At 42.7% G+C, this 12851-nt stretch overlaps 1 protein-coding gene across 1 annotated transcript; it reads left to right on the top strand.

The window, feature by feature from the left end:
- Nucleotides 1-4128: 4128 nt before the first annotated feature.
- Nucleotides 4129-9986, top strand: APOBEC1 (apolipoprotein B mRNA editing enzyme catalytic subunit 1). Its single transcript, XM_086404245.1, has 5 exons — nucleotides 4129-4256; nucleotides 5808-5835; nucleotides 7603-8000; nucleotides 8754-8872; nucleotides 9518-9986. Exons 1-5 carry the CDS (start codon nucleotides 4241-4243, stop codon nucleotides 9665-9667), a joined length of 711 nt encoding a protein of 236 aa, XP_086260371.1. The 5' UTR covers nucleotides 4129-4240; the 3' UTR covers nucleotides 9668-9986.
- The last annotated feature ends 2865 nt before the right edge of the window (nucleotides 9987-12851 follow it).

Raw genomic sequence — 12851 nt, 5'->3', positions numbered from 1 at the left:
CCATGAAATGATGGGACCAGATGCCATGATCTTAGTTTTCTGAATGTTGAGTTTTAAGCCAACTTTTTCACGCTCCTCTTTCACTTTCAAGAGGCTCTTTAGTTCTTCTTCACTTTCTGCCATAAGGGTAGTCTCATTTGTATGTCTGAGGTTATTGATATTTCTCCCAGCAATCTTGATTCCAGCTTGTGCTTCCTCCAGCCCAGCATTTCTCATGATGTACTCTGTATATAAGTTAAATAAGCAGGGTGACAATATACAGCCTTGATGTACTCCTTTCCCTATTTGGAACCAGTCTGTTGTTCCATGTCCAGTTCTAACTGTTACTTCCTGACCTGCATACAGGTTTCTCAAGAGGCCAGTCAGGTGGTCTGGTATTCCCATCTCTTTCAGAATTTTCCACAGTTTATTGTGACCCACACAGTCAAAGGCTCTGGCATAGTCAATAAAGCAGAAATAGAGGTTTTTCTGGAACTCTCTTGCTTTTTCAGTGATCCAGCGGATGTTGGCAATTTGATCTCTAGTTCCTCTGCCTTTTCTAAAACCAGCTTGAACATCTGGAAGTTCACGGTTCACATGTTGTTAAAGCCTGGCTTAGAGAATTTTGAGCATTACTTTACTAGCGTGTGCTGCTGCTGCTGCTAAGTCACTTCAGTCATGTCCGACTCTGTGGAACCCCATAGACGGCAGCCCACCAGACTTCCCCGTCCCTGGGATTCTCTGGGCAAGAACACTGGAGTGGGTTGTCATTTCCTTCTCCAATGTATGAAAGTGAAAAGTGAAAGTGAAGTCACTCAGTCATGTCTGACTCTAGCGACCCCATGGACTGCAGCCTACCAGGCTCTTCCATCCATGGGATTCTCCAGGCAAAAGTACTGGAGTGGGGTGCCATTGCCTTCTCCGTTACTAGTGTGTGAGATGAGTGCAATTGTGTGGTCATTTGAGCATTCTTTGGCATTGCCTTTCTTTGGGACCGGAATGAAAACTGACCATTTCTAGTCCTGTGGCCACTGCTGAGTTTTCCAAATTTGCTGGCATATTGAGGGCAGCACTTTCACAGTATCATCTTTTAGGATTTGAAATAGCTCAACTGGAATTTCATCACCCCCACTAGCTTTGTTCATAGTGATGGTTCCTAAGACCCACTTGACTTCACATTCCTGGATGTCTGGCTCTAGGTGAGTGATCACACCATCGTGATTATCTGGGTTGTGAAGATCTTTTTTGTACAGTTCTTCTGTGTATTCTTGCCACCTCTTCTTAATATCTTCTGCTTCTGTTAGGTCCATACCATTTCTGTCCTTTATTGAGCCCATCTTTGCATGAAATGTTCCCTTGGCATCTAATTTTCTTGAAGAGATCTCTAGTCTTTCCCCTTCTATTGTCTTCCTCTGTTTCTTTGCTCTGATCACTGAGGAAGGCTTTCTTATCTCTCCTTGCTATTCTTTGGAACTCTGCATTCAGATGGGTATATCTTCCCTTTTCTCCTTTGCTTTTCACTTCTCTTCTTTTCACAGCTATTTTTAAGGCCTCCTCAGACAGCCGTTTTGCTTTTTTGCATTTCTTTTTCTTGGGGATGGTCTTGATCCCTGACCAGCTATATATCCCTCTCTCTTGGGCCTCCTGCAGTCCTCACCCCATCCCACCCCTCTAGGTCATCACAGAGCACCAATCGGAGCTCCCTGTGCTATAACAGCAGGTTCCCACTGGCTACCTCTGTTACACATGCTGGTATATTTATTTCAAGCCTGCTCCCAATTCATCCCATTGTCCCCTTCCTCCCTGTGTCCATGTGTCCATTCTCTGCATCTGCATCCCTAATCCTGCCCTGCAAATATGTTCATCTGCACCATTTTTCTAGATTCCACATATATGTGTTAATATGTAATACCTGTTTTTCTCTGGTAGCTCTGGTGGTAAAGAATGCTCCTGCAACATGGGAGACCTGGATTCAATCCCGGGGTTGGGAAGATCCCCTCGAGACGGGAATAGCAACCCACTCTGGTATTCTTGCTTAGGAAATCTCACAGACAGAGAGCCTAGTGGGCTAGAGTTCATAGGTTCCCAAAGAGTTGGACACAACTGAAGGACTAACACACCTGTTTTTCTGACTTACTTCACTCTGTATGATAGACTCTAGGTCCATCCACAGCTCTGCAAATGACCCAATTTCATTCCTTACATTTTTTTTGTTTTTAGAAATTATTTATTTATTTATATTTTTGGCTGTGTTGGATCTCCATTGCTGTGTGGGCTTTTCTCTAGTTGTTGTGGCCAGGGGCTTCTCATTTCGGTGGCTTCTTTTGTTGTGTAGCACAGGCTCTATGGCTTGTTAGCTCAGTAGTTGTGGTTCCCTGGCTCTAGAGCACAGGCTTCAATAGTTGTAGCTTAGGGGCACGTGGGATCTTCCAGGATCAGGGATAGAACGCATGTCTCCTGCATTGGCAGACAGATTCATTACCACCGAACCACCTGGGAAGACCTTTGCCTACCTTTTATAAAAGTCTTTGGACTTCCCTAGGGGTCCACTGCTTAAGATTCTGTATTTCCACTGTTCAATCTCTGGTCAGGGAAGTTCTGCGTGCCAAGAAGTGCAGCCAGAAGAATAAATAAATAAAAGTCTTTAAGATTGAGACCAGTTGGATAATTCAGGTTGATCTTACTGCAAGATTCATACCTTAGTCAGTCTGCAAAGTTTACTGTGCTACTGTAAGGCAACATATGTATACGTTCCAGGGATCAGTTCAGTGCAGTCGCTCAGTTGTGTCCGACTATTTGTGACCCCATGGACTTGGCTCCTGAAGGACCTTTAATTATGATGTGGCATTTCTGCCCCTTCTTCAAAACTATCGCCTGCCACTCCAAACATCTGCTTCATCTTGTCCAGCTCCAGCTTGATTTTGTGATTAAGAAAATCTTATGTTTAGAGCTTAGGTGTAGGGTTCATAGAATTTGAGACTTAAAGTACAGGGGCTGTAGTTCTGAGACCCTGTGTTGTGCTTAGTTGTTTAGTCGTGTCTGACTCTGCCACCCCATGAGCCTTCCAGGCCCCTCTGTCCATGGGGATTCTCCAGGAGAGGGTTGTCATGCCTTCCTCCAGGGGATCTTCCCAATCCAGGGATAGAACCCAGGTCTCCCACATTTTAGACTGATTTTTTACTTTCTATGCCACCAGGGAAGCTCTAGAGAGAGCCTTAGGTCTTGAGGGGACCTCAATTCTGGGAGTGTGTTTGCTCAAACCCAGAGGAGCTGAACTCAGAGTTCAGGCAACAGGAGGCAAAGGCAATAGGGAGTATAGTATTCATTTCTTCAAGGCAGATAAGGAAGCGGAAGTGGATGGGGCCATACACTTAATCTTAGCTTCATGAAGCAAGAGAAATCACCTGAAACTTGTTTAGTTATAATTCCCTGACTCAGAGACCAAAGTTCTTTTGATTTTGCATCTGTAATGCCCCTCCCCTTTCCAAGAGATTCTGGGGTGAAGAGCAAAATAAGAGGAAGTTAGAAATTAATGAGTAATGGCAGAAGGGCAAGGCCTCACTGTTTCACCACATACCAATGAAAACCTTCAGGTCACAGAACCAGGCCAATTGGCTCTTCCTTTTCTTCTTCCTCTCTTCTCTCCAGTAAACAGCAATGTGTCAGTCTTGTTTTAACTTTAAAGGGAGACATCCCTACATTCATCCGCAGTGAATTAGGCTACAAGATTAATTATCTGCATCCTAAGCTTTCTTATCGACCCCCACCAACTGCCCTCTTCATCTGCTACCTATCTGCACAGTCTGTTGTTGTTGTTGTTGTTGTTCAATCACTAAGTCATGGCCAACTCTTTGTGACCCCATGGACTGCAGCACGCCAGGCTTTCCTGTCCTTCACCATCTCCCAGAGTTTGTCCATTTAGTTGGTGATGCTATCTAACCATCTCATCCTCTGCCACCCCCTATTCCATTTGCCTTCAACCTTTCCCAGCATCAGAGTCTTTTCCAATGAGTCGGCTCTTTGCATCAAGTGGCCAAGCTTCAGCTTCAGCAACAGTCAGAGTTGGTTTCTTTTAGGATTGACTAGTTTGATCTCTGTACGGTCTAGATACCTAGTATCTGCCTGAGACTCAGGAATGAGTCATCCTCTGATCAAACAGGTGGCAGTGGTCACACCTGCAGAAACTATGTTCGGGCAGGTTGCTGGCAGCAGCAATTAGCACAATATAACTCCAGAGGAAAAAGTCCAGAGACAGAGCACCATGGCTTCTGACGGAGGTAAATGGTCAGGGGCCCGAAATCTTCATATTCTTGAAAAACTCCAAAACTCTGTGTGTGCTTGCCTATATGTGTGTGCGTATGTGTCTGGTTCATGCTTGTATTCATGAACATTTTCCAACTTTCCTATTTATTAATATCTTCCTATTATTCTTAAACAGGAGTTCTTATCGGTGGTGGTGTGATTATTAATACCACCTGTTCATACTGTAAATGATTTTGATCAGATGCTTGTTTCATCATAATAAAAAAACTTAAGTTAAAAAATATGACTCCTAGATGAAAATTTAAGATAGCAGCTGAAGTTCTAGCACCAGGGCATATTAATGGATTATTTAAGGTTCCATTACTTAGTGTTAGAAAAATTCGTGGGGAAGGAGGAACACCAGGTGGTGGAAGGAAATGATTTTCAGATGAGGTGGGTTTTGAACTTGGTCTTGAAAGGGCAGAATTTTGGTTGGCAAAGAGAAGGAGATTCCTGTTTGACTGACACCAGGAGTTTAAGAGAATTTTCCAAAGATTGTGTGTGGAATATAATGAATGAATTGATTAGGCTACAGAAGAGTTTTTGGAAGCAATCAGCAATGTGATTAGAAAGCAAATTTGCTTTTTTTTAAATTGGACTATAGTTGCTTTACAATGTTGTGTTAGGTTCAAGTGTACAGCAAAGTGAAACAGTTATATATATACATGCACTCCTTTTAGATTTATTCCCATATAGGTCATTACAGAGCACTGAGGAGAGTTCCCTGCGCTATATAGTGTAGGTCCTTATTATCTATTTTATATATAGTAATGTGTGTATGTCAATTCCAATCTCCCAAATTTATCCCTCTGCCTACCCTCAAAAACAAATTTGAAGACATATTGTTGACAGCCTTGAATGCCCAGCTAAGGAAATTGAGGTTGATTTTTTTTTTATTTTAGATTTTTTTCTTTTCCATTATGGTTTTTAATAGTTTACTGTGTATTTTTTTTAATAAGACAAAATATTTGGAGAATTTGTGAATAGCATGCGTGCGTGTTCAATTGTGTGTGACTTTTTGCAGCCCCGTGGACTGTAGCCCACCAGGCTTTTCTTTCCATGGGATTTCTCAGGCAAGAATACTGGAGTGGGTTGCCATTTCCCCCTCCAGGGGATCTTCCAGACCCAGGGATCAAACCCGAGTCTCCTGCAGTTCCCACATCGGCAGGCAGATTCTTTACCACTGAGCAACCTGGGAAGCCCTGTGAATAACATAGAGATGACTAAAACAGTGCTGTAGACACATTTACTTGGCACCTGATACCTTTTTGTGTGTGTTGGCTTTTGACTTTGGCCACACCGTGCGGTATGCCACGTCTTAGGTTCGAAAGCAGAGATTGCACCCCTGCCCCTGCAGTGCAAGCAGGGAGTTTTAACCACTGGTCCACCAGGGAAATTCCAAGAGAGAATCTTCCAACTGCATTTTCTGATATGATTGGTGGATTTAGAAGAACAGGGCCTTTTTTCTTAGTGGTTCGATTTGTACATATGGGTGTTACTTGACATGATCATCTCTTGGTCAACAGGTCCTCCAGCGGGAGATCCCACATTGAGGTAAGAATTCTACTATCATAGTGCACATTTAATTCAACCCAGAATAGATGAGCATTTAGGAGGGGGAGGACTATAATTTCCTTATTGTTCCTTTGCTCTTTTCTGATGGTCCCATTCTTTGTTTTTGCAACTCCATTCCTTATGCTTACTATTGCTTCCTGTGTCTTCCCTCCTATGCCTTTTGGTTTCAGTTGAAAACAAGTATCTTCCAGCTCTCCTTTGTTCTTCTCTTACTATTGTTTTTCTCCCTTTAAATCACAAGTTGTCATAGAAATTAGTGAAAACTTCAGCAAACTGGTTTGTCACTTTGATCTTCCTATTTTAAACCCTATGCCCCTTTTCTAGACCTTTTTTTTTTTTTTTTTAAATTTTACCGTTCCACATAGTTTGGGAGATCTTAGTTTCCCAATCAGGGATTGAACCCAGGCCCCCAGCAATGGAAGAATGGAGTCCTAAGCACTGGGCCGCCAGGCAATTTCCTAGACCTATTTAAACACTGCATTTATTTTTAATTGATTGATGATTGCTTTACAATATTGGTTTCATTTCTGCCATACATCAACATGAATTAGCCATAGATGTACGTGTGTCCTTTCCCTCTTGAACCTCCCTCCCACCTCCCACCCCATCCCACTTCTCTAGGTTGTTAAAGTGCCCTGGTTTGCATTCCCTGAGTCGCTTCCATGCTACTCTCACCATTCATCTCACCCTCTCCTTCCTCCCCGCTGCCCTCATCCATGTCTAGAACAGAGAGATTTGTCAGGGAACATATTATCTCTTGATGGGTGGAAGGATTACTCTATAAAATAAATTAAGTGATCCTTTAGGAATGAGTGGAGAATATGAGAATGTAATACACTTATGACTCAACCATACTGCAGAGTCCTTGGAAAAATTCTGAATTTTCCCTGAGTCATAACTTTGACCCACAGAGAGTGTTATGTCTAAAGATGTCCTCGAGAGAAATTTTAATTTCTTTCTTATGAGGAATTAGTATACACAGAATTGAATGTGGAAGAATCCCGAGGCTAAATTACTTTCTTCTCAGAGTTGGTAATAGACTCCTGTTGGCAATTTGAGGATTCCACACCTGAAAAAGAAAAAAGAAAACCAAAAACTATTCCATTGAGGAATAATGAAGATTGAGTGGGACAGGTCACCTCTAAGTGTGAGACAGAAAGTTCAGAGGGACTTCCCTGGCAGTCCAGTGGTTAGGAGTCAGTGCTTTCACCGCAGAGGGCCCAGGTTCGATCCCTAGTGGTGGAAACTAAGATTCTGTAAGCTGTGAGGCCAAAATAAATAAGATTAGAATATAGTAAGAAAACTTTAAAAGAGACACAGAGACATATTTACACCTGAATTCAAGACTACCAAGCAGTGGTAATAGACAGTGGTAACCCAAGAACGTGAGTTGGGAAAAACCTCTTCCCTGTTTGTGAGAGAAACTCTGATAATGCAAACAGACCTCCCCAGATAACTTTGAGATACAGAATAGAAAAAAAATTCCTGAGATATCATGTTTTAGGTTTGCCTGATAGAAAAGGAGAAGAAATTATTTCTGTTGTTGTTCAGTCGCTAAGTCATGTCGGACTCTTTGCGACCCCACGGATGACAGCACACCAGGCTTCCCTGTCCTTCACTGTCTCCCAGAGTTTGCTCAAATTTGTGTCCATTGAGTTGGTGATGCTATCTAACCATCTCATCTTCTGCCACCCTCCTCTCCTTTTGTCTTCTCTCAAATGATGACATGACAACATTATATTTCAGGAGAAGAATTGAACCCTGGGAATTTGAATTCTCCTTTGACCCCAGAAAATTCTGTAAAGAGGCCTGTCTGCTCTATGAAATCCAATGGGGCAACAACCGGGACGTCTGGCGACACTCGGGCAAAAACACCACCAAGCATGTTGAACGCAATTTTATAGAAAAAATTGCTTCAGAAAGATATTTTTGCCCATCCATCCGCTGCTTCATCTTCTGGTACTTGTCCTGGAGTCCCTGCTGGGAATGCTCCAAGGCCATTAGAGAATTTTTGAATCAGCATCCTAACGTGACCCTAGTTATTTACATAGCACGGCTTTTCCAGCACATGGATCCGCAAAACCGGCAAGGACTCAAAGACCTGGTTCAGAGCGGTGTGACTATCCAGGTCATGAGAGCCCCAGGTGAAAACAACACACCAAGAATCTTAGGTGTTTATGAGAGGCTGTGGTGGTGGTGGTATGTTTCTAGGCCAGGAGACTGGATTATCCCGGACTGGAAGTCTCAGAAGTGAAAGCCCAAAGTAAAATAAAAACCCACTTCTGAAATTCATAGCAAAGAAAGCATCAAAGAGATGGCTCTTTTCCTCGCTCCTTATTTATTTTATTAATTAATTAATTAATTTTTGGCTGTGCTGGGTCTTTGTCACTGCATGAGCTCTTCTCCACTCGCGGTGCTGTGGCTTCTCATTGTGGTGGCTTCTCTTGTTGCTGAGCAAGGTCTCTAGGGTGCTCAGCCTTCAGTAGTTGTGCCTCCTGAGCTCTAGAGCACAGGTTCAACAGTTGTGGCTTTCGGATCAGGGACTGAACCATATCTTCTGCATTGGCAAGTGGATTCTTTACCACTGAGCCACAAGCAAAGCCCCCTCTCTACCATCTTACAATGAATTGCTGAGTTCCTTTTGGGAAACTTCCCTGGTCGCTCAGAAGGTAAAGAATCTGTCTGCAAAGCAGGAGACCCAGGTTCTATCCCTGAGTCAGGAAGATCCCCTGGAGAAGGGAATGGCCACCCACTCCAGTTCTTTTTAGGGATGCTGGAAGAATCTAGCCCTTCTCCAGCAGGAAATAGGCCAGAGGGATTTATATATGGTATATCTTTAAGTTGGATTCAACTTTCTGTTGTATGTGTTGAATGAACCAAGATTTGTGTTTCCTTAGAGTATGAGTACTGCTGGAGGAATTTTGTCAACTACCCCCGTGGGAAAGAAGCTCACTGGCCAAGATATCCCCCTCTGTGGATGAACTTGTATGCACTGGAACTCTACTGTATCATTTTAGTAAGTTACTGCAATGGACAGATTCTGATGCAAAAAGAAGCATCTTTCTTCAAAGTTCTCTCCTGATTATTTTAATATGTGCTCTTCTCACCATCACTTTGCCATTTATATTGAGATTTAGTTATTGACTTATCTTTTTAAAATGTGAGAGCAAGATAACCTCTTTGTGGCAAATAAGAGGGGAAAGGGAATGGATAAACTGATCTAAGATATAGGTGATGGTCAACTCTTTTGTGATCCATGTACTGTAGCCTGCCATGCTCCCCTGTCCATGGGATTTCCCAGGCAAGAATACTGGAGTGGGTTGCCATATCCATCTCCAGGGGATCTTCCCAACCCAGGGATCAAACCTGCATTCCCTGTTTGGCGAGCAGAATTTTTACCACTGAGCCACCAGGAAAGCTCAAGATATAGGTGGCGCCATAATTAGATTTAATCATCATCATCACTGTTGTTGTTACAATGCATACTGGTTACACTGAATTGCAGATATCCTTTTTCCTTTTTGATGTGTGTCATCTTACTGAAGGAATGTAGGTGACCCATTTGTATCTCTTGCAAGTAGTTCAGTGGTCTTCCAAATGATGTTTTAAAATGTTCCTGGCATTAAGAAAACTATTATTCTAACCTATTTTTTTATTTCAGGGTCTCCCTCCCTGCTTACATATTTCAAGAAGATATCAGAATCAGCTCATAGTGTTCAGACTTACTCTTCAAAATTGTCATTACCAAATGATTCCACCCTATATCCTTTTAGCGACGGGGATGGTACAAATTCCTATGACTTGGAGATGAATAGAATGAATTATTGTGTACATACTGTTTCATGAATAGGCCCTGATGACCCTCTAAAGAGTAAGCACCATTAGAATTGAGATATTTTTAGATATTTTTGTATATTTCTATACTCTAACGGCAAATCATCTGGAAAGGAATTAAAGGAAACAATTCCACTTACAATAACATGAAAAACAATAAAATACTTAGGAACTAATTTAACCAAGGATATGAAATAATTTAACCAAGGATGTGAAAGATCTGTACATGGAAATCTATAAGGCATTGATGAAACAGATTGAAGAAGACACAAATAAACGGAAAGATCCCATGGTCATGGATTGGAAGAGTTAATATTGTTAAAAAAATCCCTACTACACAAAGCCATCTATAAATTCAATGCAACCCCTATCAAGATTCCAAAGGCATTTTTACAAAATTTTTTAAAAATCCTAAATTTTGTATGGAACAACAAAAGATCTTAAGGGCCAAAGCAATCCTTATACACCTGAAGGAAATGAAATCACTTCCATGTTCCTTGTGGTATTGTTTACAATAGCCAAGACACAAAAATAGTCTAAGTATATGCCAGTAGATGAGTGGATAAAGAAGATGTATACTGTGGTATGTATATACACAATAGAATGTTACATAGCCATGAAAAAGAAGAAATCCTGCCCTTTGCAACAACATAGATGAAACTTGAAGGCATTTTGCTATTTACAATAAGTCAGACAAAGACAGCTACTATATGATCTCACTAACATGTGGACTCTAGAAAAACTGAACTCATAGAAAGAGAGCAGGTTAGTGGTTACCAGGGACAGAAGTGAAAGTTGTCAGAGAGTACACATTTTCAGAGTGTTTTTTTTTTGCTGAGCCTAGTGGCTTGTTGGATCTAAGTTCCCTGACACGGGATGGAACCCAGGCCTTTGGCAGTGAAAGCACAGAGTTCTTAACCGCCAGGGAATTCCTGGGCAAAGCTGCAGTTTTGAGACTAATAAATTCTGGGAAGGTAAGGTATAGCATGATAATTATAGTTTGTACTGTGTAGTGTACCTGAGATTTTCTAAGAGTAGATCTTAAAAGTTCTTATTGCACACAAAGAAGTGTAACTATGTGAGGTGATAGATGTGTTCAGTTCAGTTCAGGCGCTCAGTTGTGTCCGACTCTTCATGACCCCATGAACCGCAGCACGCCAGGTCTCCCTGTCCATCACCAACTCTCGGAGTCCACCCAAACCCATTTCCATTGCATTGGTGATGCCATCCAACCATCTCATCCTCTGTCGTCCCCTTCTCCTCCTGCCCTCAATCTTTCCCAGCATCAGGGTCTTTTCAAATGAGTCAGCTCTCTGCATCAGGTGGCCACTTAGTTAATTTGGTAATCATTTTGCAACATATATCAAGTCATTACGTTGTACACTTAAATTTATGCAGTGTTATGTATCAATTATGTTCAATAATACTGGGAGAAAGATTTTTAAAAACAATATAGAAATTCTCTTTAGAAAAAAATATTTTATTTTTGCTTATTTATTTATTTGGCTGTGCCGAGTCTTCTTTGCAGCGTGTGAGATGTTTGGCTGTGGCATGTGAACTTTGAGTCGTGGCATATGGAATCTAGTTCCCTGACCAGGGACTGAACTTGCGCCCCCTCCTTTGGAAGCATAGAGTCTGCACCACTAGACCATCAGGGAAGTCCCTGTAGAGATTTTCACAAGCAGCAGTATCACAGATAGTATTATCTACTGCTGTATCACAAATTTCCCTACTACTTTGCAAGCTTAAAATAACAGTGAGTATTTATGATGTCACCATTTCTCTGGGTCAGGTATTCAGGAGTCACTTGTGTGTTGGTGGCTCAGGATATCTCATGAGGTTGCAGCCAAGTTGTCAGCCAGGATCGCAGTCATCTCTAGACACGACTGAGGCCACAGAATGTGCTTCCCAGGGGGCACACACGTGGCTGCAAGTGGGCACCTGTGGGTGGTGGGGGGTCTCAGTTTCTCACCGTGTAGGTCTTTCCATGGGCTTCCCTGGTGGCTCTGCGGTAAAGAACCCACCTGCCAGTGTAGGAGATGCGGATTCGATCCCTCAGTCAGGAAGATCCCCTGGAGAAGGAAATGGCAACCCACTCCAATATTCTTGCCTGGAGGACCCCATAGACAGAGGAGCCTGCCAGGTTACAGCCCATGGGGTTTCAAAGGAGTCGGACAGATCTTAGCAACTAAACAACAGCAGGTATCTCCACAGTGCTACTTAAATGTCCTCATGACACAGTGGCTGGCTTCCTACAGAGCAAGTGGCCTAAGATGGACCAAGGTGGAAATTGCCGAGTCTGAGAGCCATATAGTATTTCTTCTCCAGTGTTCTTGGATCACACTGGCTAGCCATGATTCAGTGGTGGAGGGGGTGGGGCATACAAGGACCTGAATCCCAGGAAATGAGACTCAAGAGAGCCCATCTTGGATTTGACATGTAGGGACTTTGGCTGTGACTTCAAGCTAGATAATGACATGGTGCCAATTTCTCAGAAGATGCTAAAGGGAAACACAGGACAATCTAGTATCTGCACACTGTTGCTGTTGTTTAGTCGCTAAATCATAGAAAAGGCTTATTTCTCACTCCCTTTGCAGTCTAATGTCACTTGGGTAAATGTTGTTTCTCCCTGAAGTAACTCAGGGGCCTCAGTTCCTTCCATCTGGTAACTGCACCATCTCCTATGGCCTTGGAGTCCTCTGTTGAGTTCTCTACATCAGCTGGCTCACAGGAGGTGGGAGCGGGTCAGGCGCCACACAGAGAAAGAAAGCATTTTGCAGTGTGAAATGTCTTTTTCAGAATCATGGACTGGAGATGGCAAATGTCACTTCTGACCTTTGCAAAGGTCACTCAGCAAAGATCAGACCTGAGGCCCCACCTAGCTCTAAGAGTGGCTAAGAGACAAGTCCAGACATGTGCCAAGGAAGAAGAGGAAATGGTGAACACATGATGTGTTTGCATAACACGGAGGCTAGGAAACAGAAACCTTTTGCAGTTGGCCAGGGTCAGACAGGCAACACCATGGCAGAAATGAAACTAAAGAGAAATGTGCTCTTTCCTCCCCCTGCTCCCCCCAAAGAATGCAGGGTGTGCCAGTAAGCAGTAAGCAACATAGGATCACTTTCCATAATAGGGTCAGACTGGTTCAGTCTGGCTTGCCT

This window comes from Bos grunniens, chromosome 5 (genome assembly GCF_055505025.1).
Source record: "Bos grunniens cultivar Pamir isolate PY7600 chromosome 5, Bosgru_T2T1.0, whole genome shotgun sequence".
NCBI classification, from domain to species: Eukaryota; Metazoa; Chordata; class Mammalia; order Artiodactyla; family Bovidae; genus Bos; species Bos grunniens.
Note: the sequence above shows the minus strand (reverse complement) of the source record. Positions and strands in the feature narration are given on the sequence as shown.

What these genes read in the sequence shown, in the direction of transcription:
- APOBEC1 (XM_086404245.1), top strand. An exon ending in CCAGGTCATGAGAGCCCCAG is followed by an intron (nt 8,001 to 8,753) that starts GTGAAAACAACA and finishes GTGTTTCCTTAG; the next exon opens with AGTATGAGTACTGCTGGAGG. An exon ending in AACTCTACTGTATCATTTTA is followed by an intron (nt 8,873 to 9,517) that starts GTAAGTTACTGC and finishes TTTTTATTTCAG; the next exon opens with GGTCTCCCTCCCTGCTTACA.